We start from the raw sequence: 22714 nt of genomic DNA on the forward strand, positions 1-22714 counted from the left end.
GCCACAGGGGAGGGGGCGTGAGACCCTGCGTGGCTTCAAAGCAGAACCTGGTCCAGGGCACAGCTAGAAGACCCCCTCCCCGGGCTGGGCTCAGGAGCAGAATGACTGAGGGGCGGGGACCGTCCATGCCCTGCAGGGCACCTGACCTGGGTCGAGGCCACACAGGCCCAGTGGAAGCTGAGCGGTGTCTGGTCGCCATCTTCCAGGTTGGGATCGTAGGATTTGCTGCCGTCCAGCACCAGGTCCTGAGTGTCTGACCACACGCGGTACGAACCGCCCTCAACAATGGGCATCAGGCGCTCAGGCACCACTGTCACGTTGGCTTGGATGCTCCGTGCCAGCGGTGTGTCCCCGAATGACACCATGAACACGAAGCAGTAGTGGCCCACAGGCAGGGCCAGCCGTGGCACCACCAGCTGGGGCCGGCTCACATCCACGCTGGGCAGGGCCACGGGGGCCATGCGCGCAGGCCGCTGGCAGCTGGGGGCCCGGTACACCTGCCAGCGGTACTCAGTCTGGTAGGTGACACAGTCGCGCAGGTTGACGTGGGCCTCCAGGTAGTTGCGCTGGGAGCGCCGCATCAACACCTGCGGGGGCAGGGCCACCTCGACCTCGGGCTCCCTGCAAGCCAGCACGTGGACGGTGACCGTGGCCTGCGCCACAAAGAAGCTCACCAGGTTGGAGGCATTCACCTCCACGCGGTAGTCCCCGGGCCGCAGATAGGAGTGCTCAGCCCAGGGCTCCTCTGTGTCCTCCACCAGGGCCCCATCCCCGAAGTCCCAGCGATAGGTCACCCGCCGGGGACTAGGGCTCGTGGCGGCCTCGAACCGGGCAGAGCGGTTGGTAAAGCAGCGGCCACTGCGCAGCGCCACCTGCTGGATGGGGTCCTGGACCTCCGTGGTGAGCGTCAGGTTCACCCCGCCCAGCTCGTTGAAGGCGCGCACGTGGATCTCCAGCAGCCCCGCGGCCACCGGGGTGTAGGTGACATCTCGGCCCGACAGGATGACCAGAGAGTCCCCCTGGACCTTTTGCAAGGAGAAGTACCACGCGTAGGCCACGCGGGACCCCCACTGCACGCGGGCGGTGAAGTTCCTCTCTGTGCCCGTGGGGATGCCCGGTTCGCAGCAGCCGGGCACCTGCAGCCCCCCCACGGCCTCCAGCACCAAGACGCGCACCTGGGCCTGGGCCCGGCTCACATGGTTCTCTGCCTGCACGCTCACCACGTAGTCCCCGGCCCGGGGGAAGCTGCGGGAGAAGTGGGGCCCGGGCAGCGCCTCTGGGCCCGCCCCGCTGACCTGCACGAGGAATCGCACGGCGGAGCCGGCAGCCAGCACGGCCTGGAAGTGCACCTGCTGCCCGGGCTCCACCACCTTGCTGCTGGCCCACAGCACCAGGCCCACGACGGGCTCCTCCACCGTGAGCTCATGGGTGGCCACGACCCAGCTGACCGCGTTGGAAGCGTTAAGCTGAACGGAGGAGGTGCCGGCGTCGCGGAAGACCACAGCGACGTGCTGACCGAGCCTGCTGCCGCCCGGAACCGTCCAGCTCCAGCTCACGTTGGTGCCGGAGTCCAGCTGTCCCCAGAAGGGCACAGAGGAGCCGGCTGCCACAAAGCTGCGGTCTGGCTCGCCGGCCCTGATGCTGAGGCCTCTGACGGGCACCTGCACGGCCACCTCGAGGGTGGCATTGGCCGAGCCCAGCTGGTTCTCCGCTGTGACCGTGACCAGGTACAGGCCGGGGCTGGGGAAGGCGTGGGTGGTGGATGGCTCCGGGGTCTCCCAGCTCAGTCCTCCCTCCAGGAACCAACTATAGATGACGCCACTGCCCCCAGCCAGCTCAGCACAGAAGGTGACACTGACATTGACCGCGGCAGGGTTTGGGGAGGCGGCTGCAGCCAAGCCGCCCATGGGCTCCACGAAGTCCACAGTGCGGTTGGCTGAGGCGCTGCCCAGCATGTTGGCGGCCCGCAGCTGGACGTGGTAGGTACCGGCCTCGAGCACGGTGAGCGAGAAGGTCTTGCCGCTGCCAGCCAGGACTGGGCCGCCATCCCGTTGGGCAGCCCAGCTGTAGGAGATGTTGGTGCCGTCCCTGACCGCGGCCTGCAGCTGCAGCGTGCGGTTGGTGGGAAAGCAGCAGCCACCGCCGCCCCCCACCACCTGCAGCCCCTCGATGTGCCGCAGGACGTAGACGAAGATGCTGTCCTGGGTGGAGCCCACCTCGTTCTCGGCCGTGACGATGATGTTGAAGGTGCCCACCGAGCGGAAGGTGTAGGAGATGGTGGGGCCCCCGGGGATGGGCGTGCAGCGGTCGCAGAGCACCCAGGAGTAGCGCACGTCACTGCCGGCCTCCAGGGACGTGCTGAAGCTCACGCTGGCGTTGAGGGGCACCACCGTGCGGCTGGCATTGACACCCAGGCCCCGCGCGCGCTGCTGCACCGTGACATTCAGGTACGCCGCGCCACGGCTCACCTCGTTCCACGCGCGCACCCTGACGGTGAAGGGGCCCGTGCTGTTGTAGGCGTGAGTGGCCGTGGGGCCCTCGAGGCGCCCACCGTCCCCCAGGTCCCACAGGTAGGTGGCGGGGTGGCCGCGGCCCACGGCCGAGAACAGGTAGGGCTGCAGCAGCTCCAGCACGCCAGACCCATTGACCCGGACGCCCGAGAGCTCCACGGGCTCCTGCACCTCCACGAGGGCAGAGTCGTTGGCTGCCGAGATATTGTTGGACACGGCGACCGTCACCAGATAGGAACCGGGGTCTGCGTAGGTGAATGTGGCCTCGGGGCCACCGACACGGGTCGCGTCCTCGGTGCCGAAGTCCCAGGCGTAGCGGTAGAGGGACGGGGGCCAAGCCCGAGCCACCAGACGGGCCTCCTCCCCGAGCCGCACCAGCTGCCTCTCGGGCCACAGGGTCACGTTGCCCACCTCGGGCTCCACGCACACGCTGCTGAAGTAATGGGCCTTGTTCACCCGGCTCGACAGGACCAGTGCCAAGGGGAACGTCCCACTCCGCGTGAAATTGTGTGTCACCGTCGGGTCCCCCGAGATGGTCGTGTTGGAAGAGCCGTCCCCGAACGTCCAGTCGAAGACGTAGTGCGCAGGGTCCCCGGTGACATGGGCCGTGAACCGGGCGTGGGGCTGTGCGGGGATGCAGGCCGCGGGCTCGATCCGCAGCACCTCCAGGACGAAGATGTGCACGGGCCGGCTCAGGGCCAGGTGGCCTGCGGGGCTGGACGCGCCCACAGTCACTGTGAAGTTCTGGGAGTGGAGGTACACGTGCTCCACTGTGGGTTCAGGGCCCGTGAGCACCGTGCCGTCCCCCATGTCGAACGTCCATGTGACATTGTCCCCTGACTGCAGCGTGGCACTGACCGTCACAGGTGCGCCCTGCTCCACCGCCGCATTCAGGCTCACACGCAGTCCCCGGAGCTCCTCAAAGACGCGGAGGCTGAGGCCCGCCACCACGCTGCTCACCGTGTTGTTGACCTCTAGACGGACGTGGTACACGCCCCTGGAGGCGTACGTGTGGTTGACCTCTGGCTGGGGCTGCGTCACAGCCGGGGAGCCATCCCCGAAGTCCCACGTGTATAGGACACCCCCAGGCCAGGGGAGGGGGTGTGGGGAGAAGGTGACAGGCTGGCCGGCCACTGGGACATGGCTTCCCACGGCCACGGCCAGGGCCGGTAAGGCGGCTTGCACACTCACAGGCACTTGCTGCGTCAGGTTCTCGAAGGTGTTGGACACCAGCAAGGTCAGGTTGTACTCACCTGGGGGACAGGCCCGAGTAAGGACCAGGGCCACCGCCTGCATGGCGAAGTCGGTACTAACCCCGTGTTGCTGCACTGGGGCCCCTTGGGACGGCAGAACAGGGCCCCGGGGCCAAACGCAGAGGGAGAACGCCCTTGGTTCCTGCGCTGGGGGTGCCCGCGAGGCACGCGCAGAGTACCAGCAGCACGGGGCGAGACATGGGGCAGATACGGGGACGAGAGGAGGGGCAGATCTGTCCCAGACCGCCCCGAGCCCCAGTAGGAGGCGGGGGGAGGGGCGCCGAGCTCTACTCTGTATTCCGAGTATGTGGCTTCTAGTCATTCAAAATAAAACGTAACCCCCTTCTTCCCAGAAAAGGGTCTGAGCAGGGGCCAAGGGGGGTCCAGTTTTTGGCCAGGAGACTTGAATCATGGGGCTCAGAAGCCCAGTCCACCCTTCACCCCAGATACCCCTCCTTCTCCCTACTGTGGACCCCAGGCCGTCAGCCCAGACTAGGCGGAGGGGACTGTCCCCCAGCAGGCCAGTGGCCCAGCCCTCACCTGGGACGGCATAGGTGTGCGTGGCGTTGTGCTCCACCAGCACCTGGGCCACCGTGGGGTCTGGGACCTGGACGGACTCATCGTATGGAGGCCTGAACTGGCCGATCGCCTGGTCCCCATCCCCGAAGGTCCATCTGCCACGGCAGCAGGCAGGCCATGAGCAGGCTGGGGTGGGTGCACATAGGCCCGGCTGCACCCCGGCCACTCTGGGCAGGTAAGGACGGGGAGGCAGGGGGAGCCCAGCCCCAGCACCCCCAGGAGCGGCCCACCCTGCTGCCCACCAGGCCAGGCACACTCACAGAAAGGCCACCTCCACAGCCGAGTCCACCAGCACGTGGGCGGCCAAGGCCAGCGTGGCGTTGGGGGGCAGCACGGGTGGCACCGCGGACACCCAGAGGCCCCTCATCCGGTGCATGCGCCCCACAGTGACGTTGTAGCTCACGGTGACGTTGCTCACGTGGTTGGAGGCCGTCAGCTGCAGAGACAGGGGCACGCATGGGCTGCCGCAGGTGGAGGGGGGCGCCGGGCAGTAGACAGAGTCCCCCCCCACCCCGCACTCACCCGCAGCCAGCCGAGGGGTCCTCGGGAGCAAAGCAGAACAGAAGGTAAAGGTGAGCACTGCCCGGCCTGGCCCACCCCCACCCCCACCGGTGCCCCCCACCCACCGAGAGCTTGAAGACCGCGGCGCTCTGATAGATGACGTTGAAGACCACGTTGTGGAAGGTCAAGGACTGCTTGTCGTCGATGGTCCAGCGGAAGAGCACGTCCGAGCCGGCATCCACCGCGGGGCTGTACCGCTGTGGGAAGGGCCCGGCGTCGGCCAGCCCCAGAGCTTCGGTGGCCAGTTCTGCCCTAACCCAGGTCCCCCGGACCCAGACGTGCCTCCCGGTGGGGTTTCCCAGGCAACTTCAAGACACCACAGGGGAGGGGTGGGGGTGGGGGGCTACTCACCACCAGGACGCCCTGCAGCACGCGGGCTTCAGGGCTGGGAGTGGCGCGAAGGCCGCAGATGGGCTCCTCGGCCGTCACACGCAGGTTGAGGCTGGCCTGGCCGGCGCCATTCTCCACCACGACCTCGACCGTGTGCTCGCCCTCGCGGAGGCCGGGCAGCTCCAGCACCGCGAACAGGGTGCTGTTGGCCTCGAGAGCACAGCCGGGCAGCAGAGCCGCCACCGCGGCCGGGCAGGCGGCCTCGAAGGGCGCGCTGACGTTGCCCCCGGGCCAACGGGCTGTGGCAGTGGCGCTGGCGCCGGCGTCCACCCGGAGCACCAGGGTGGAGCTGTTGGTGGGCACGTAGAGGCGGCCGTCGTGGGGCGTGGGGTAGGCCAGCCGCAGCCCTGCCACCGGGGACAGCACGTCGAAGCTGCAGGACAGGTTGTGCATGGACACGCTGTTGCCCACAGTGGCCCGTACCTCGTAGCGCCCGGGCTGCCGCAGCCCTGGGTTAGGCTGCAGCCCCAGCAGGAGGGTGAGGCGCTCTGTGGTGGCCAGGAGCCGCAAGGCACAGACGGGGCCGGCTGGGGCTGCCTCCAACCGCGTGGGCAGGTGGGACAGCCAGGCCGCAGCGGTGGTGGAGAAGTACGGGGCTGCAGCTCCGGGGGCGCCCAGGGTAGGTGAGCAGCGCAGAAGGGCACCTGGCCCCGCATCATGCTGCAAGGCCATGAGGTCTCCGGGGAGCAGGGGGCTGTCCTGGCCATGGAAGGCGACCTGTTGGAGAGAGAGGCAGGCTGTGCTGGGTCCTCACAATGGACCACCACTGGTCGGGGTAAGGGGTGCTACCCAAGGCACCGAATCAGGGGCTCCAGCAGGTGGACAGGACCCACGGGGGCTCCCCAAGCGCTCATGGCAGAGACAGATGGGACAGGCGCTGGGACAGGGACGTGCATAGGGCAGGGATGCAGGCGTGGGAGGGCCCTTCCTGGACAGGGGCGGGGCCTCGGAGGGACACAGCAGTCAGAACAAGGGGTAAGGCCTGAGCTGGCAGTTTCTCCTGCTAGGGGTGGTGAGCAAGGACAAGGACAGAACCAGGGCGGGGCAGGGGGGTGGAAGAGTGCCATTTGTCCGGGTGGGCAGCGGAGGGGGAGCCCAGGTTGGTGACACTTACAGAGTACTGGGCGGGAGGCCCCGCCGGCACAGAGAACAGGAACTCCCTCCAGAGTGCATAGGAGGCCCCGGGGAGTCCTGGCCCTGACGTGGACCCATTGGCACAGGCCTGGGGGCGGCAGGGGTCATCCAATGGGAGGTGGAGACCAGCTCGGGGGCACCAATGTCCTTCTGGGGCGCACGCAGGGACAGACTCAGTCTGGCTCTCCGGGGACCTGCTCTCAGGCTCCCTGTTGCTTCCAGGGGCCGCTGCAAGGAGAAAGAGGGGTGTTGGGGCCCTGGCCTGCTGTTCAGTCATGGTCAAGGACACCCCCACAATGAAAGGAGGTTTTTTTTTAAAAAAAGATTTTATTTATTTATTTGACAGAGACCACAAGCAGGCAGAGAGGCAGGCAGGGGGGCGGGGAGGGGAAGCAGGCTCCCCGCTGAGCAGAGAGCCCGACGCGGGGCTCCATCCCAGGACCCTGGGATCATGACCTGAGCTGAAGGCAGAGGCTCAACCCACTGAGCCCCCCAGGCGCCCATTGACGGAAGGTCTTGCCAGGCAGCAACCCGGGCCCCAAAATCACCCCTCTACCCTTCCCGACCCTGGGCTGGAAAACAGACCCAGGCCAGCTCCACACAGGCTGTCCTGCGGGTCCCGAGCCTGAGTCCGTTTCTCTGTGGACACCACCCTGACCACCTCAAGGCTAGACACCCGTCCAGTGGGCAAGGGACCAGGGCCTGTGACCGCGCGGACAGCCGCCTGCCCACTGCCCCGACAGAGCCCCACCTGCTTCTGTCGTGGGCCTTAGCACCTGCAGCCGCAGCTGGACGGGCCGGCGGAGCTCCTGGGTGCCCAGCTCGGCCGCCGTGAGGAAGGCCTCCCTGCTCAGGCCCAGGCTGGGGAACGCCATCATCTGGGGGGGGTGGGGGGCACTGCTCAGCTCCACAGACCCCGAGCCCAAGACCCCAGACCCCAATCCAGGCCGGCCCAGAGGGGAAGGAGCCACCACATGGGGCTTCACACTGAGGAAGACAGTCACTCAGGAAGAAAATTCAGCTCAAACCTATCGCTGAACACCGGTACCGCCCCCTTGTTCTGTGGAGAGAAGGCTCAGGGGAACTCGGGGCTCTGAGACACAGGGAGGGGGCGCTGCTGCTCTCCGCATGGCGGAGGGTGGGGGGCACAGTCTCTACCAGGCACACGGTCCAGAGAAAGCACCTTAAAGAGACACAGCAGCCTGTCCTGGAGGGTCTGGGGGTCGGCCTACCTCAACGAGCTCCTGGGGGGCCGAGAGGATCTCCTGCTGTGCCAGGGGGCTCAAGGGGCCCTGCAGGTCCCCACTGGGCGCTCCCACGAGGAAGGTCTCTGCGTCCCACACAGGCCCTGGGACGGCAAGTGTGCAGTGAGGTCTCCAGCCAAGGAAGACAGCGTCAGGGGCCCAAGGTGGGGCCGGACCTGAGACCAAGCCCCTTGGCAGTGGTCTCCCAGCTGCCCCCTAGCTCGGTCTTGTTGGGAACAGCTCCGCGCAGGACCACAGGTGCTCAGCCACACCTGATGGACACTGAGCAGCTGAGCAATGAGCCTGAAGGATGTGACTGTCCTAGGGGGACAGAGGAGCCGCCAGGGTGGCCAGGAGCCCCTGTGCGGTGGGGGGTCAGGGACAGCCACGTGAAGGAGTTCCCCACGATGGCTGGGAGGTGTCGGTCCTGGTCAAGGGCAGAAGGTGACCCGAAGTCCCCCCGGGGCCCCGGCGCACCTCCAGGCTGCAGCTCGCAGACATAGCTGTGGGGCGCAGAGCACAGGTCTGTGTTGCACTGCCCCGCGGGCCCCAGCCGCACGCAGCGCTCGGCGGTGGCCGGGTGCGGCTCCCCGGGCAGCCAGTTCTGGCAGGTCTCCAGATTGAAGGCCTCGCGCTGCCCGGCGGGGTCCGCCTCCTCCCCCTCCACAGCAGAGAAGCCAATCCACACATCCAGGCTCCTGCAGGCAGGCGGAGGGGAGAGTGGGCGCCCAGGGTCTCCCCGAAGACAGGCACCCTTCCAGCTGTCCTCTCTCTGGGAGCCGGCTCCTCACGGCAGCCCCTCAGGCAGGCCTTGCCCCTCTCCCCATCTCTAGATGGGGAAACTGAGGCTCAGAGAGATGACCTGGAGAGCAAGGCCACGGCCGTGTCCGCTCACACCCATGCCTGTGGAGCCCAGGGCCCAGCGGAGCACTCCCGGCAGGGGACGCTTCAGTCCGGCCGAGAGCGGTGTCCTATGTGAGCAGTCTCCGGACGGGGAGGCCCGTGGGGGCCGTGGTCGGATTGAGTGTCCAACTCTTGGTTTCCGCTCAGGTCATGATCTCAGGGTTGTGAGATCAAGGTCTGTGTTGGGCTCTGAGCTCAGCAGGGGTCTGCTTCTCCCTCTCCCCCTGCCCCTTCCTCTCCCCCGCAAATGGGTAAAAATTAAAAAAAAAAAAAAGGCAGCTCTAAGTGTAGCATTTGGGGAGCAAAACCCCTGCATCTCCGCCCCCCACACAGGCTGCTCCCCCAGCTCTGCCGAGGTACGAAGACCCCTTCTGGAAGGAGGGCTGACAGACACGTGCAGAGCTCAGGGAGAGGAGTGAGGCTCCAGGGTCAGAGCCAGGCACTGGGGCCCGGCTACTGCCAGGGACCTTGACCGTTCTGGGCCTCGGTTTCCCCTTCTGGACACCAAGAACATCCAGGGTATGAGTCACAGTCTGGTCGGCCCATCCCAGAGCCTTGGGGAGAAACGGGCACGACCTGCCGGGGAAAGGGGTGGGCCGGCTGCAAGGAAGCGCCGTTCCTCACGGTCTGGGGGGCCGAGGGCAGCCTCCGTGGTCACAACAGAACCGGCCCTACTCCTGCCAGGAAGGGCTCAGTGAGGACAGCAGGGGTGGTGGGCCCACAGGACCTGGACACATCCCCCACACCCACATCTTTGTCCCAAGAGCTGATGGCAATGGCGATCGCCAAGCAAGACAGGGTCCCCGGCCGCCATCAGGCCAGCCAGCTGGACTCGGGCCTCTGGCCACCCCCACCTCTCCTCCAGCCCCGCCCCAGCATTGTGGGGACCCCCACCTGACAGCCTCTCCAGGGTGGGGGCGGGTACCTGGTGACCTGGGAGACCAGGAAGCGCTGGACGGCAGGACTGTCCACCATGGCCAGGGCGGCCCCGGCCCAAGCCCGGCACCGCTCCTGCGCCTGCAACCAGGCAGCCTTCTCAGGCACCAGGCGGTAACAGTGCCCGTTGTCGGGGAAGATCACGGTGTCTGGGGGGCAGAGCGGATGCACCACTGGAGGGGTCAGCAGGCAGAGAAGGGGCGTCAGCATGTGCCCAACCAGCACTGCACCCCACCCCCGCTCCAGCCCCCAGGGGTGAGCGAGGGAAGGGACGGCCCAGGCCCAGGGCGAGGGCACCCACCCCGGGCCGGCTCCTCATCCACAGCCACGATGCTGTACGCGGCCTGGAGGTCCGAGCCGCCACGGTTCCGGACGCCGAGCTTGAGGGTCTCATCGCTGCGCACTGAGACCAGACACGAGAGCTCCAGGGCTGCAGGGGCCGCCTCCACCCGCACCTCGGCCTCCAGCTGGGCCGAGCCGGCCCCCAGGGCCAGCAGCGCCGTCACGCGGTAGTGTCCCGGCAACACGTAGCGGTGAGTGGCAGCCGCACCGGCGACGTCCACCCCGGGGGAGCCGTCGCCGAAGTCCCAGCGTGTGGAGCGGACGGGCAGGGAGGCGGTGACGTGGAAGGCTGCCAGCTGCCCAGAAGATAGGGGTCCCCGAGGCCCCAGCAGGGCGGCCCCTGGGGAGGCAGGGAAGGTGTCCTGCAGGACAGTGGGGCCCCGGCAGGCAGGGCCGAGGGCCGACGGCGTGCCGGAGCAGAAGGGCAGGCAGGCCGAGGAGGTGTTGGGGGGCCGGGCCGCCCCGCACAGGCACCAGCCCTGGTCTGAGAGGGCCCCAAGGCTCTGGCCAGCCGCAAAACAGAAGGCACCGCAGGCCTCAGGTGTGAGCGGGCCCTCGTGGGCAGCTGAGAAGGCCGCCAGCAGCACGGCACCCGAGCTGTTGTCAGGAAGGCAGGCGACGTAGTCCTCACCTGGACGGAGCACAGGGGCTGGTCCCTGGCACGCCCTGCGTCCCACGTGCCCTCATCCACAGCTCTCACCTCCTGCCCGCACCGTCCCCTGGGTCCACAGGGCCCTGCTGACCCCCAACCCGGTCTGCCTCCGCTGCCGTTTACGGCCCGCCCCCCGAGCTGCTGGCCCCGGAGCACCAGGGGGACCCGCCTAGCAGGAAAGGCCCAGCCGGCCCACTCCAGCCACACTCACCACAGCCGCCGTCTGACAGGGGCACGCCCAGGAGGGGCCGGCCAGCGACGGGGCCGGGCCCGGCACACGTGGCCGCCTCCGGCCGAAGCATTCGAACCCGCTGCTCCGCCGCCCAGCGGGGCAGCCAGGCCAGCCCGCAGTCACACTCCAGGGGGTTTCCGCTCAGGTTTCTGCGGGGCGGGGGCCAGGCCAGGCGCTCAGCGGAGGGTAGGGCAGGAGCCCGGAGGAAGGGTCGCTGCTGGCCTCAACCCAGGGAGCAGGGGCCTGGGGTGCCCTCCCCGTGCAGCACCCCGCCGCCCCATGGCCCCAGATGAGCTCCAGCGGGCAAGCATGAGGCCCCAGCGCCTGCTCTCAGACGGGAATGGGCAGGGAGGCCAGGTCAGGAGGGCAGGGGGCAACCACTGACGCCAAAAACAACTCACATCTCAGTTAAATTAAATAAATTAGCAAATACTCCTTCTTCTAAAGTGGAAATCTTGTTGTTACTTATGTCCCTGGAAGAAAAGGGAGGATTCAGCAAGGTTGGAAAGAAGCCCCCATAAATGCAACGGTGACAGGCAACCACCGTCCGCCCACTCCGCGGGGGGACACTCACAGCTCTGTCAGTGTGGACAGGTTCGCCAGGAGCCCGACGTCCAGTGCCCGGAGCAGGTTGTGGGAGACATCTCTGGGGAGCAAAGTGGTCACCGTCAGTGCCAGAGCCCCAGACAGGGCACAAAGAAGACCCAGGCCCACCCCCAGAGGCTCCCCGCTCCCTCCAACTCCCTACTTGCAGCCAGGACAGAGGATCCCAATGACTGGACTACGAGAAGGCTGGGAGCCCGCAGGACCCCGTCCACGCCCCGCCCCATGCCCCTTCTCTGCCCAGCAGTAGGCCCCCCAGCAGTTCCGGTCCCCCACCCCCGGGCCTGGCAGCGCCGTGCCACGTGGGGTCTGGAACACAGCAGGGCAGCCTAAGGGTCTCCAGGGCCAGAGGCCTCGCTGTTGCTAGCGTGGGGGAGAGGGGTCTCAGAATGCCCCCGAGACACAGTGGGGCACAAGGACCAGGTAAGCAGGGAGGGGGCCCTGGGGGACCACCTCCTCTCAGGGCAGGAATCGCGGAGGCCGGCTGAACTGTGAGGCGGGCGCCGGGTCCACCTGTGCCAAGTTGGGCCGGACCCTCCAGAGACCGCCTGGGCACGTCAGCGCGAGGACATGGCAGGCCGGGGGCGGGGCCGGCCCTCCGTGAGCCCCGGGAGGTTCAACACCAGCTGGGACCGGGGAGTGGGACAAAGCCCAAAGCCACAGGGGACAATCCTGTGGAGCCACCCTGACTGAGAGAACACAGGAGGGCACCGCCCGCGGGTCACAGCGTCCGGTACCGGCAGAGGTGAAGCGACAAGGCGAGCGCAGGAGCGTCGTCGGTGAAGCCAGACTGCGGGCCGGGCAGCGCTGGCCGCGTCCACGCAGGGTCCGCTCTACACAGGCACGGCTCCCAGACGGTGAGGAGCCCAGCCGGCCAGGAAAACCAGCCCAGGACACATCGTTAACCCGAGACACACAGAGGTCACAGATGTGAGGAGACGCACCCCTGTTAGCAGCGGCCCCAAAGCACTTTCACCCCCAAACTGTGAACGGTTCAGAACCACAACCCTCGGAGCTGGCGACACCCCCCCAGGAGGGTCAGAGCCCTTCCAACATGCTCTGCGGCTAACCGCGCCGCTGTCCCTCCCAGCCTGGAGGTGGAGGCCACAGTCGCGCCTTCCCATCCCCTCCCCTGACCTGGTGGACGCCTCTGGTCACCTGCTTCACTGCACCCTCCTCACCTCCGCCTCCCGGGGCCCCCATGTCTGAGCAGCCCCGTCGGGGCCTCCAAACTGATGAGGCCTGGGACTCACCCACAGAGCCTCTGCCCTCACAGGTGTCACCGCTTGCCCTCGGATGTCCCCAAAATGCCTCTCCGGGGCCCTACCCCAACCCCCAGTGAACACCCAGTCATGCAGAGGCGGAGCTCTGCCGATGCCTCCTCCTGGCCCAACCGCTTCCCGCCCCTGCCAGCCCAGCTCCTCCTACACTCAGAACCCACCCTACCCCAACCACAGCCTGATCCAAACACCCTGTCCCTGGGCACCTGGCTGCCGCAGCCCTTCCTATCAAGGCTCCTGAGGCAGCCTGGGGGTGTCCAGCTCCCAACAGCCACCCTCAGGGATGTCCCTGCTCCCAATACAGCAGGACCTTAGAGCAGGCTGGTGTGGAAACAAGGTCCTGCTGGGAGAACCAAAGCGCACACAGGCCCCTGAGGACGTGGGGAGGAGGGGTTCCCAGTGTTTTGCTGGCTGGGATGCCCGGAGCCACACCCCCAGCCCGGCTCCTGATGCCGCAGACCACGTCTGGAACCAGGCTCGGGAAATGACCCCCAGGCCACATGGGGTCACGTGGAGACCATGGAAGGCTGGGGGCTGCAAACTGGGCTGCTGCTGGGCCGCTCCGCCATCCTGGTCTGGGTCCTGTGACCCAAGTGGGGAGCCAGGCCCAGTGGGGCTCCCATTCCCCTGGATGGTGAGGCGGACAGGGTTGAAACTCCCATGGGGACCAGGTGGAGCTAGGGCCTGGGGTTTCCACCTGGAGCAGCCCCCCCAGTGCTGGGACCGGGATGTCACAGACGCCCCTCCCCTCACCTGTGGGGAGAGACAGGGTACACAGGGACGGCGCCCGGAGCCCATCCAGCTGCCTGCAGGGGCAGCCCCCTCAGCACACAGACCAAGAGAAATCCAGGCACAAAACCAGCCCCTCCCCTGCAACTGTTCAACCGAGATCTAAAGAAAGTGCCGGAAAGGGGCGCACCGTGACAGCTCCAGGCTTGAGAGCAGGCGGGTCCCCTGAGTTTTCCACATTCACGGTACCCTTGAGTAGGAGAAGTGGGGTGTGCAGGAATGGATGGACAGGCTGTCCCGGGGGCCCGGAGTGGGGGCCTCAGAGGGGAGCGGGAGGCAAGGAGGCTGGCAAGGGGCACCGGGAGCCCCATCGAAAAGGAGGCTGGGGGAGCAAGGCCTCCTCAAGAAGAGGCACTGCCCCTGACACGGGCTCAGACCACAGCCCTGCCCTGTCCCAGCTCAGTGGCCCGAGGAGGCGCTGGTCTCACTGAGCTCGGGTTTCCCATCTGGGGGAAGGCAGGCACGGAAAGACAGCGTGCATGCGTGTGGCCATGCGCCCAGGTCTGTCTCCACCCAGACGTGGGGCTCCAGGAACACCAGGGCTAGAGAGGCCTTTGGGGGCCAGGGGACACGGGGACAAGACCCGCTGGCAAGGTCACCTGTGCCCCCCACGGTGGAGCCTAGATTGTCCTGTCCCTCCTCACACGTGGCGAGGGAGGGGTGCTTTCTGCCTGGCGGGCCAGGCCTTCCTCCGGGGTACACGGCCTGCCCTGCGCTGCTCAGGCTCACCCCAGCCGGCCTGTGCCCGCTCCTGGCGTGGGGTGGGGGGGTGGGCCAGGCCGGGAGACCAGTGAGAGGCAGCCGGACTCCCGCCCACGGTCAACCACGATGCTCTAGCGTGGAGTGGCCGTGGCAGGAGGAACCTGCCGGTGTCCGTGCCTCTGAGGAAAGCAGCAGGCTGCAGGGCACAGGAAGCCACAGGGAGCGCGTCCAAGAGATGGGGCGGGGGGATGGCAGGACAGGAGGGTGAGCATGGGCGAGACCCACCAGGGGCTCCCGGGGCAGCTTCCCAGCCTGGGCCTCAGGCAGAAGAGGAAAGAAAAAAGGAAAATCCCTAAAGTGTTCTCTACATCCCATTCTCTGGAAAATCCATCATGAGTGGCAGCTCTGGGGACTGCTGGTGGCGCCTGAGAACCCCGGGGCGGCGGTGGTGGGGGGAGAGGGGCAGGCCAAGCTCAGCGTCCAGGCCACACAGCCAGCACCCGCCCTGGCCTGTCACGACATGGCTGACCCTGGCCTCACTGGCCTGTGGCTCTGAGCCACCCTCGGCCAAGTCCTCGACCCAGCTCTGCCTGGCCCAGCGGCCCCATCGAGGCTCCCCTCCCCTGCATGCCAAAGGCCCATCAGTCACACACAGTCCAGGGCACTAGCCACTGCGCTCCCCGTGCTCCAGGTCCCAGCTGAGCCCCCTCCCCCCAGCACTCACCTGGGCCCAGAAAACATCAGCAGGCTCCCCCAGCATCCTGCTCAGCTACGGTGCCCTAAGGACACACTAGGCCCTAAGCCCCAGCCCCAGGGTGTGGGATCAGCTGTGTAGGGCAAGCCGTGGCTAATGGTGCACACTGGGAGAGAGGGGAAGGGCAGAGGGGACACTAAGGGGGAGCTGTGGGAGTCACCGGGATGGGGACATGGGAAGAAACCATTGGTGGGGCCCTCGCTCCGTCCCACAGCCACTTGTCCACATTAGTTCTTGCCATCAGCATGCTGGTGGAAGGCCAAGGAGGCCTTGGGCCAGCCCTGCCCCCACACCAGGGTTTCCCAGGTCCCACAACCGCAGGGGAGACACAGCAGGCCCAGGGAGACCCCGAAGGAAGAAAGCAGCAGGGCTGGCCAAGCAGCGGCCGGCCCCTACCGGGAGAAGGGCCAGCAGCCTGGCTGGACAGCACCCCTGAGAGGTCTTGGGCCAAGCAGGGCCCACCCTCTGGGCCAGCTAGATGCTCCCCAGCCCCTCCAAGGCCCACTCAAGCCAACTCCACAGATCCCAAGGCCAAGGTTGGAGGGGTCAGGCCAGCTTAGGGAGGAGGTGGGTGACCTGGGGACCCACACACTACCAGGTGACAGGCATACACTCAGGAAAGCATAAGACACGTGTCACCTCCCCAGGCACCAGGGATCAGATTGAGAGGCTGGCCTTCCCTCTCCTCCCCCATAGGGACCCAGCAGTCCACTGGGGAGCCCAGGGTGTACCCCAGGCTCTCTCTGCTTCCCAGACCAGACACTGTCATGAGGGGGGCACCAGCCTCCCCTGGGGTACAGGCGCCCAAGAGCATGCCCCTGGACATCTGGGGCTGCTCTTTCCTGCTGCAAGCAGGAGCTCGGGCGAGGGTCCTTGCTCGCACCACAAGCTGGAGGTACTCAGCAGAAGGTGCTCAAGGGCCCCCGTGGCGAGCAACAGCAGCTCCCCAGCCCCGTCCGCACACGGCTCAGCACCTGCGTCCCACCCCTGCTCACATCAGGGCCCCCTCAGGAGGAGGGGAGAAGGGGCTGTGCCCAGGAGACGGGAACCGGTCCAGGTACATGAAGGTAGAAGCCAAGGAGGGGGTGGTCACAAGCAGGTCTGGAGTGTTCCTGAGCCTGGGGTGGCTGCTAGAGCAGTCTGCCCTTCTGGACCTGAGGCATTGGAGGCCCCAGGGAAGCTGGGACCCTGCCCTGCAGCCCTGAGCAGCCTCAGTTTCCTCCAGTGCCAAGGAGAGGAGTGGCCCGTGTGCCCGTTCCCCAGTCCAGATGCTGGGCGGGGTCTGGGGGCCAGCCGGAGCCCCCAAGGAAACATCTGCACATTCCAGACGCATGTGGTCAGCGGCGGGGGCGAGTGCCAGGCCCCAGCCCGTCACCCCCACCCCTGCGCTGGCCGCCGCACTGGAAACAGGGCTTGGGGGGAACGGGCTCCGGAGGGGCCGCAGCCGAGGTTATGTAACCCACTCCTCCCAAGCCAGCAGCTGCCTCCTCCCTCCTCTGGGAGGACAGGACAGCCGCGCTGGCGGGACAGGAGGTACCCCGCTCCCCTCCAAGGCCCAGGGCTCCGTTCTCCTCCCTCCCTCACCAGGAATGGCAGCCCTGGCTGGCCGGTCCTCTCCCCGAGGCGCTGCCAGGTTCTCCTGAGCCCAGCACGGAGGACCACCCCCCCCCCCCCCCCCCCGCCGACATGTCCCCTCAGGAGCCAGGCCTGGCCCAAAGGGGAGTGGCTACAGTGCGGTGCCTGCCCTGCCCCCCCAACCTCTGGGACCCGGGGCTGGCGACGCTGCGTCTGGGTGGGGGGGGAGACTGGGGGGGTGGAGGGGGCCAGGCCGCCAGGAGCACCAAGCCAGTTTGAGTGTAATAACCTCATTCTGTTTTCATTCTATTTATGGTGAGCAAGGCTGGCTTCCAGGGCCGGAAATGATGATGCGTAAATTAATGAATTCGAGTTTAGGAAGGAGCAGATTTGCAGACAAACGCGCGGACAGGGCCAGCTGGGGAGGGGGCAGAGGCAGGCTCTCCAGGGAGGGGCCCCAGGCCGGCAGCGAGGGGCTGTCTCAGCCTCCAGAGTGAAGGGGAGAGGCCCAGCCTGGGAAGGTCCCAACCTCACAGCGTTTTACGGGGGCCCCCGCCACCCGAGTTCTGCCCTCCCGCTACAGAAGTCTCAGCAGGACGGGCCTACACGGCCAGCGTGCTGCTGCTTCCCACCTGGGAAGCCCCTGTGGCCTCAGGCCAGGACAGGGAGGGGAGCTCAGAACTGCAGAGAGGGCCCGAGGGGTGGGGAGTCCTCCACATCTGGACAGACCAATGTGCCCAGAGGCAGCCACCTTCAGAGCCTTAACAAGACTGGGTGCGGGGCCCCCCAGGAGAGGGTGTGGGGATTTGAGGCCCCCTTCAGGGTAAGGGGAGGCAAAGGACCAGACCGAAGGGTGCCCAGCCTCCCTCCGGATCCAGCACCCGTGCTCGGGAACTGCGCTCAGACCTGTCACAATCAGTCAGGCAAGGAGTGGCCAGCCCATTCCACAGGTGGGAATGCTGAGGCTCGGGGAGGCAGCCCAGCTCATCCCACCATGTGTCCCCAGAATCGGGAGACTGAAGGAGAAAGGCTGTGCTCTTCCCCATCCTGGCTGGGGAGCTGGCACGTGGCCTCAGGCTTTCCAGCCCAGCGTGGCTAGCCATCCCATCACCCCCTCAGCTGCTGGGCATGGCCAGTGGCATGAACCAGCCTGACCCAGGGCTCCAGAGCGGTTTGCCGGCCCTGGACCCTGAGGCCAACAGTGCTGTCAGCCTTGCCCTGAGCACTGGCCTCATTCTCTGCTTCCACCAGAAGCAAATGAAACCCTTCCCAGGGTGGCCCCAGAGCATCCTTCAGGGCACAGGGGGCTGCTAAAGTCAGGGACACCACACCTGGCCAGGCCTGGGCCCACAGGCACCTCGGGGAAAGAACGAGCCCTGCCCACCTTGGCCGCAAACGCAGCCCCTTCCCTGGCACGGGCGGCTGGGCACCACTGGGCCCCTTGGCAGAGACGGCTGCCAAGCCACAAAGAACGAGGTGTTCCGGGAAAAAAGGACGTGAGCTGCATTTTCCAGCTGCGTTCTGTTCAGCAGCAAGACTGCAAGCACGCTTGGCCGGCGCCCCCGAGGCCCGCGGCCCACCCCATGGACACGGCCCCGCCTTGGCTGGCCCGAGAGGCACAGGCACCCAGCTCCCAGGGCCAGACGGCCGCCGTCACCCCAGACGGCAGCAGGACAAACGGGATGTTTTCATTCCAGAGTGTTCCACGGGCTGGGCCCGTCTGGGTTCCTGCTGCTGGCGCTGGCCGCTGCAGAGTGTTCCGGAAAGGAAAATGTGCATCTCCATCCAAAATGGCTTCCTCACTTGAAACCAAGCCTCAGCCCGGGTCTTGCTCAAGAACCAGGGTCTCCCAAGAGCTGTGGGGGAGCACAGGTGGCAGCAGAAGCACTCCCCCATCCCATGGGCAGCATGTGGGGGCGGGAGCCACGTCCTCCACGGCCACCCAGTCAGCCGTCAGAAGACGATGGCCAGTGACAAGTCACCCAGGGCCAACGGCAGAGCAACCAAGAGAGGGAAGGAGGCCCCTATGGGAGATGCCCTGGTCTCAGGCCCCGGGGGAGGGAAACTGAGTCTCACCAACACCACAAGTGAGATCACCAGGGTGTGCCGGGCATGTGACAGCAGAGGCCAGCGGCAGGGCCAAGGTCGGGGGCACCAAGCAGCCCTCGTGGCCATGGATTTCAGGGCCACACCATCCCCCCAGCTCCCAGAACAAGGTGAACACGGGAAGCGACGCATTCTAGTCACACATCAAAACTTCACTGTGGGGACGCCTGGGTGGCTCAGTGGGTTAAGCCTCTGCCTTCGGCTCAGGTCATGATCCCAGGGTCCTGGGATCGAGCCCCGCATCAGGCTCCAGAGAGCCTGCTTCCCCTTCTCTACCTGCCTCTCTGCCTACTTGTGATCTGTCAAATAAATAAATAAAATCTTTAAAAAAAAAAAAAAAAAAAAACCTTCACTGTGTCCCAAATGCACACCTGAACGCATGAGAAACACAACTGCATAAAACTGAGACCCAAACACCAGAGGAACGTGCCAGGGTCCCGACTCCCAGCAGCGGCACGGCCATGTGCTGAAGACGCCTCTGAGGTCAGAGCAGAGGGGGCAGCAAGGCTCGTGGACCTCGGGCCTCCCTGGGCTCCCCCGGGTCCCCCATCTGGCATGTGGTCTGAGCGACGCAATGACTGGCACACATGTTCAGGGGTCCTCTCCGTGCACCCATCAGCGTGGCAGGTGGCAAGGACCCATCTCCTGGTGGCCAGTGCTTGGGGACAAGGTAATGGGCTCTGAGGTGTGGACAGAAGGGAGCCGAGGGGCCACTCTGGCAAGGGTTACAGCTGCCGTGGCCCCAGCACTGAGCCCCGCGGGCACGCCCACAACCCCAGAAGGGCCTCCACTTGCGATGCCCACCTGGCGAGTGAGGGGACCGAAGCTTGGGAAGGCTGAGTGACACGGCCAAGGTCACGCAGGAAATGGAGGAGCTGGGATATGAACCAGGTCTGATCCAGGGGCAGAATCCCAACTCCGGGGTCGGTCCCCATGCCTCCCTCCCAGAACCAGACAGGAAGTCCGTGGGAAGGGCCGTAGCACAGAGAGCAGAGGGACACTGAGGACAGAGCTGCGGGGAAGGGTTGAGCCAGCAGCGGAGGCCGGAGCCCAGAGCCCAGCCAGTCCCACTCGGTCCCACCGGGGAGCCCCCACCACCAGCACCGGGGGCCAGGCCCGTTTGCAGCCCCGGGGGGTGTGCCCCAGAGCATGCTCATGCAGTCGTGTCTCTGCCACAACCCCCAGCCGTGTGACCCCAGGAAGTGACAACCTCAGGGAGCATCAGTTTCCTGGTCTATAAAATGGGACCAAGAATGCTTCCAAGCCCACAGCACCGTGCAAGATACCGTGACAGAAAGGACAGAACAGGCTTTGCAAGGAGCCCAGCGCATGGCAAGCACGGACAGAGGGGATGACCCAGTGGCGGGGTGCGGGGCGCACACCCATGGCCATTTCCAGAGATCTGGTCTTCCATTTGGAGCCGCCTCACATGGTATAAAGCTCCCAACTGTGAAGCGGACAACTTGCCGGTTTCTGGTGAGTTCTCGAGGTCGTGCGACAAGCGCCATCTCCTTCCACCACAGTCTCACCCCCAAACCGACACCCGAACCCCGCCCCCGCCGGATACACCAGTCTGCTTTCGGCTTCCACAGACTGGCCTGTTCCAGACGTTTCCTACCAGGGAAATCATTCCACATGTGGCCTCTTGGGTCCGGCTTCGTTCACTGAGCGTGTCTTTGGGGCCTGCAGGGGTTGGGGCAGGTGTCGGGGCTCCTGCGGGCGGCTAAGCAGCGCTCCAGCGAGTGGGAGACCGCGTTCTGTTGCTGGACCCTGCGCTGTCCCCATGTTCCGGCTCCGGGGAACCCTACGCTGTGAGCGTGTGTGTACAGACTTCCGTGTGGACCCAGGTTTCCCTTCTCTCGGGTACACACGGAGGAGCCGGCAGACGGCTACCAGCATGCCGCCCCATGCCGCGGCCCCCAGCAGCAGGTGGGGGTCCGACGTGTCCACACCCTCCAGATGCCGGCTGCCATCCGCCTTCGGAGACGGCTGTCCACACGGGCGTGTGGGGCACGGTGCCGCGGCCCCCTGCATCTCCCTGGAAGCCGCGTGTGCGGCGTCCACTCGGACTGGCAGGGCAGGTGTCCTCTCTGGAGGTATGTCCACTTGGGCCTTCACCCACCTCCTAACTGGACCCTTTATCTCACTAGGGCGGAGAATCCACAAGAAGCCCCGCCGCTGCTGCGGTCTTCAGGTCTTCAACAAGCCTTCTGGCCGCGAGTCCTCGCCAGGTAGGAGGCTTGCAGGCACTCTCCACCGGGCAGCGGCTTGGCGGGTGGGCACGCTCCCCTCGAGGGTGGGTCCTCCGACTCCCAGGCGCCGCCCAGCTCCCGAGGCTTGCTGGAACTGGGTGCTCGGTGCTGCTCCCTTCAAGAACCGAGCCCTGCAGGTGCAGCCCGAGCCTCCCCATCACCTCCCGGCCCCGGCAGGGAGCCCTCCTACAGCATGTCCTCCTGGCCACAGCTCTCGCCAACGGGCATCCGTGTCCCCTCGGGAAACTGCCAGTACACATGCGTTTACATCCTCAATTCCAAGCACCAGCCGGCCACGCTGCACACTTCAGGGGACGCACCCCTCTCCATCGCCAGCGTCACGGTGATATCTGAGCCTCAGAGACCCCCCCACACACAGGGCCCGGCACACAGCAGCCAGGCTTTCTGCCTGGTGAGGGTTTGGGGAGGGGACCCTCTGTGGTCTGGCCCGTCCTCAAGGCAGCAACACATGTGGCACATGCAGCCTAACATGTCACGCACACACCAGGCCCGTATGCACCCCCCAAGGACCACCTTCCCTCGCACCCATGTGCCATGCAGACGCTAGAGGCCTAGCCTCCTCCAGTCTCCCAAACTCTCCTGACATTCAGGGGCCCAGACGAGGAAGGGCAAGGCTCCAAGTACACCCCCAGCTGACAAGAGACCCCAAGGCCCTGATATTTCCATCAATGAACCATGTCCCTACTGAGGCCCTAAGCCTCATCCTAGACCAGTGGCTGAAGTCAGCAGCACGAGCCCCGATAGCGGCTGGAAACCACACCTGAAACGGACAGACAACACCGGGAGCGGCACCGTCCCCTCTGAACGGCCCCTGGTGACAAACATCCTGAGCCTCTGGGGGCCTGGCCACGCCGCAGCCGCCGGCCGCAAGCGCCTCCGGGCGCTGGAAATGTGGCTTCCCGCACCACACCACCCTGCAGCGACCATCCCACGACAGGAAACGGAGGGCAGGGGACACATTGGATGACACCACGGAGGCGAGTCCAAACGGAGACGCCCGCGGCACCACTGTCAACGGTCGCGTGAGGAGGGAAAGAGACGAGGGAGGACAGATACATCATCGGAGAACAAAAGACGCTGACCGGCTGCACTGTGTGGCCCTTGTTTGGGTCCGGACTCAAACTACTACAAGAACCGCGGACAACGGGAAACCTAAACATGCTGGCGCAGGTGGGATCAGGGAATCTCTCACCATCTCGGGGTGACCACGGGGTGGCCGGACACCCCGAGACGCCCAGCTCCTGGGCATTCGCCACAGGACGGGACAGCCGGCCGCTGGCTCAAAGAAGGCGGGAGGTGGAGGCGTGGAGGGGCAGCACGGAGGGCAAAGGGTCACAAGGTTCAGCACACAATTTTGTCTACCTCTGGGCCTACTCAAATTCACCACAAGAAAGACTGAAACCCGGGACAACAGCAACACTTTGCCGAGTGATGTCATCTCTCTCAGGCCACCTCCAGCAGCACTGCCAACCCAGCCCACCTGCCTGCTGAGGCCTAAACGCCCCTGTGGGCCAGCCGTGGGCCTTATATGCAGGTCTGGCCCGTGACAGAGGTATCAGGCCTGAGCCCAGAAGAGGTGGTCGCCGGTGCCACCCAGAAGGCAGGGCTGTGGGGCACACCCTCACCTGGGAGGCTGCCTGACATCTATGCACTCAGCCCTTCTGCTTTAGAGAGAACTCCCCTGTCTCCCTGGCCCCGAGGACGGGGCTTGTTGGATTGACAGGCAGAATGGCTGGGGGAACCAGGAGAGAGCCCAGTTTCTCTTGGGTTCCTGGTCCCCAGCCTCCAGAAATCTCCCACAGGTAGCTTTGGGGTATAAAGAACACCATAGGGTCTCCCCTGTTCTCCATCCCCCGGTGTCTCAGGGTTCCACTGCAAGCTCAGAGGGGCCAGCAA

At 66.1% G+C, this 22714-nt stretch overlaps 1 protein-coding gene across 2 annotated transcripts in view; it reads right to left on the bottom strand.

Annotated features, from left to right (window-relative positions):
* The window catches only part of PKD1 (polycystin 1, transient receptor potential channel interacting), a 40274-nt gene that overhangs the window by 15265 nt on the left and 2295 nt on the right, over window positions 1-22714 (bottom strand). For both annotated transcript variants that reach the window (XM_032846152.1, XM_032846151.1), the window contains exons 2-15: window positions 11311-11382; window positions 11138-11209; window positions 10716-10885; window positions 9812-10483; window positions 9500-9683; window positions 8149-8369; window positions 7660-7775; window positions 7179-7305; window positions 6408-6655; window positions 5255-6010; window positions 4969-5100; window positions 4603-4778; window positions 4304-4437; window positions 147-3763 (exon numbers count right to left, since the gene is read on the bottom strand). In XM_032846152.1, the coding sequence (XP_032702043.1) occupies window positions 147-3763; window positions 4304-4437; window positions 4603-4778; window positions 4969-5100; window positions 5255-6010; window positions 6408-6655; window positions 7179-7305; window positions 7660-7775; window positions 8149-8369; window positions 9500-9683; window positions 9812-10483; window positions 10716-10885; window positions 11138-11209; window positions 11311-11382 (6697 nt within the window). The remainder of the gene's footprint in view (window positions 1-146; window positions 3764-4303; window positions 4438-4602; window positions 4779-4968; window positions 5101-5254; window positions 6011-6407; window positions 6656-7178; window positions 7306-7659; window positions 7776-8148; window positions 8370-9499; window positions 9684-9811; window positions 10484-10715; window positions 10886-11137; window positions 11210-11310; window positions 11383-22714) is intronic.

The sequence above is a fragment of the Lontra canadensis genome, unplaced genomic scaffold (genome assembly GCF_010015895.1).
Source record: "Lontra canadensis isolate GAN:19392208 unplaced genomic scaffold, GSC_riverotter_1.0 scaffold171, whole genome shotgun sequence".
NCBI lineage: Eukaryota > Metazoa > Chordata > Mammalia > Carnivora > Mustelidae > Lontra > Lontra canadensis.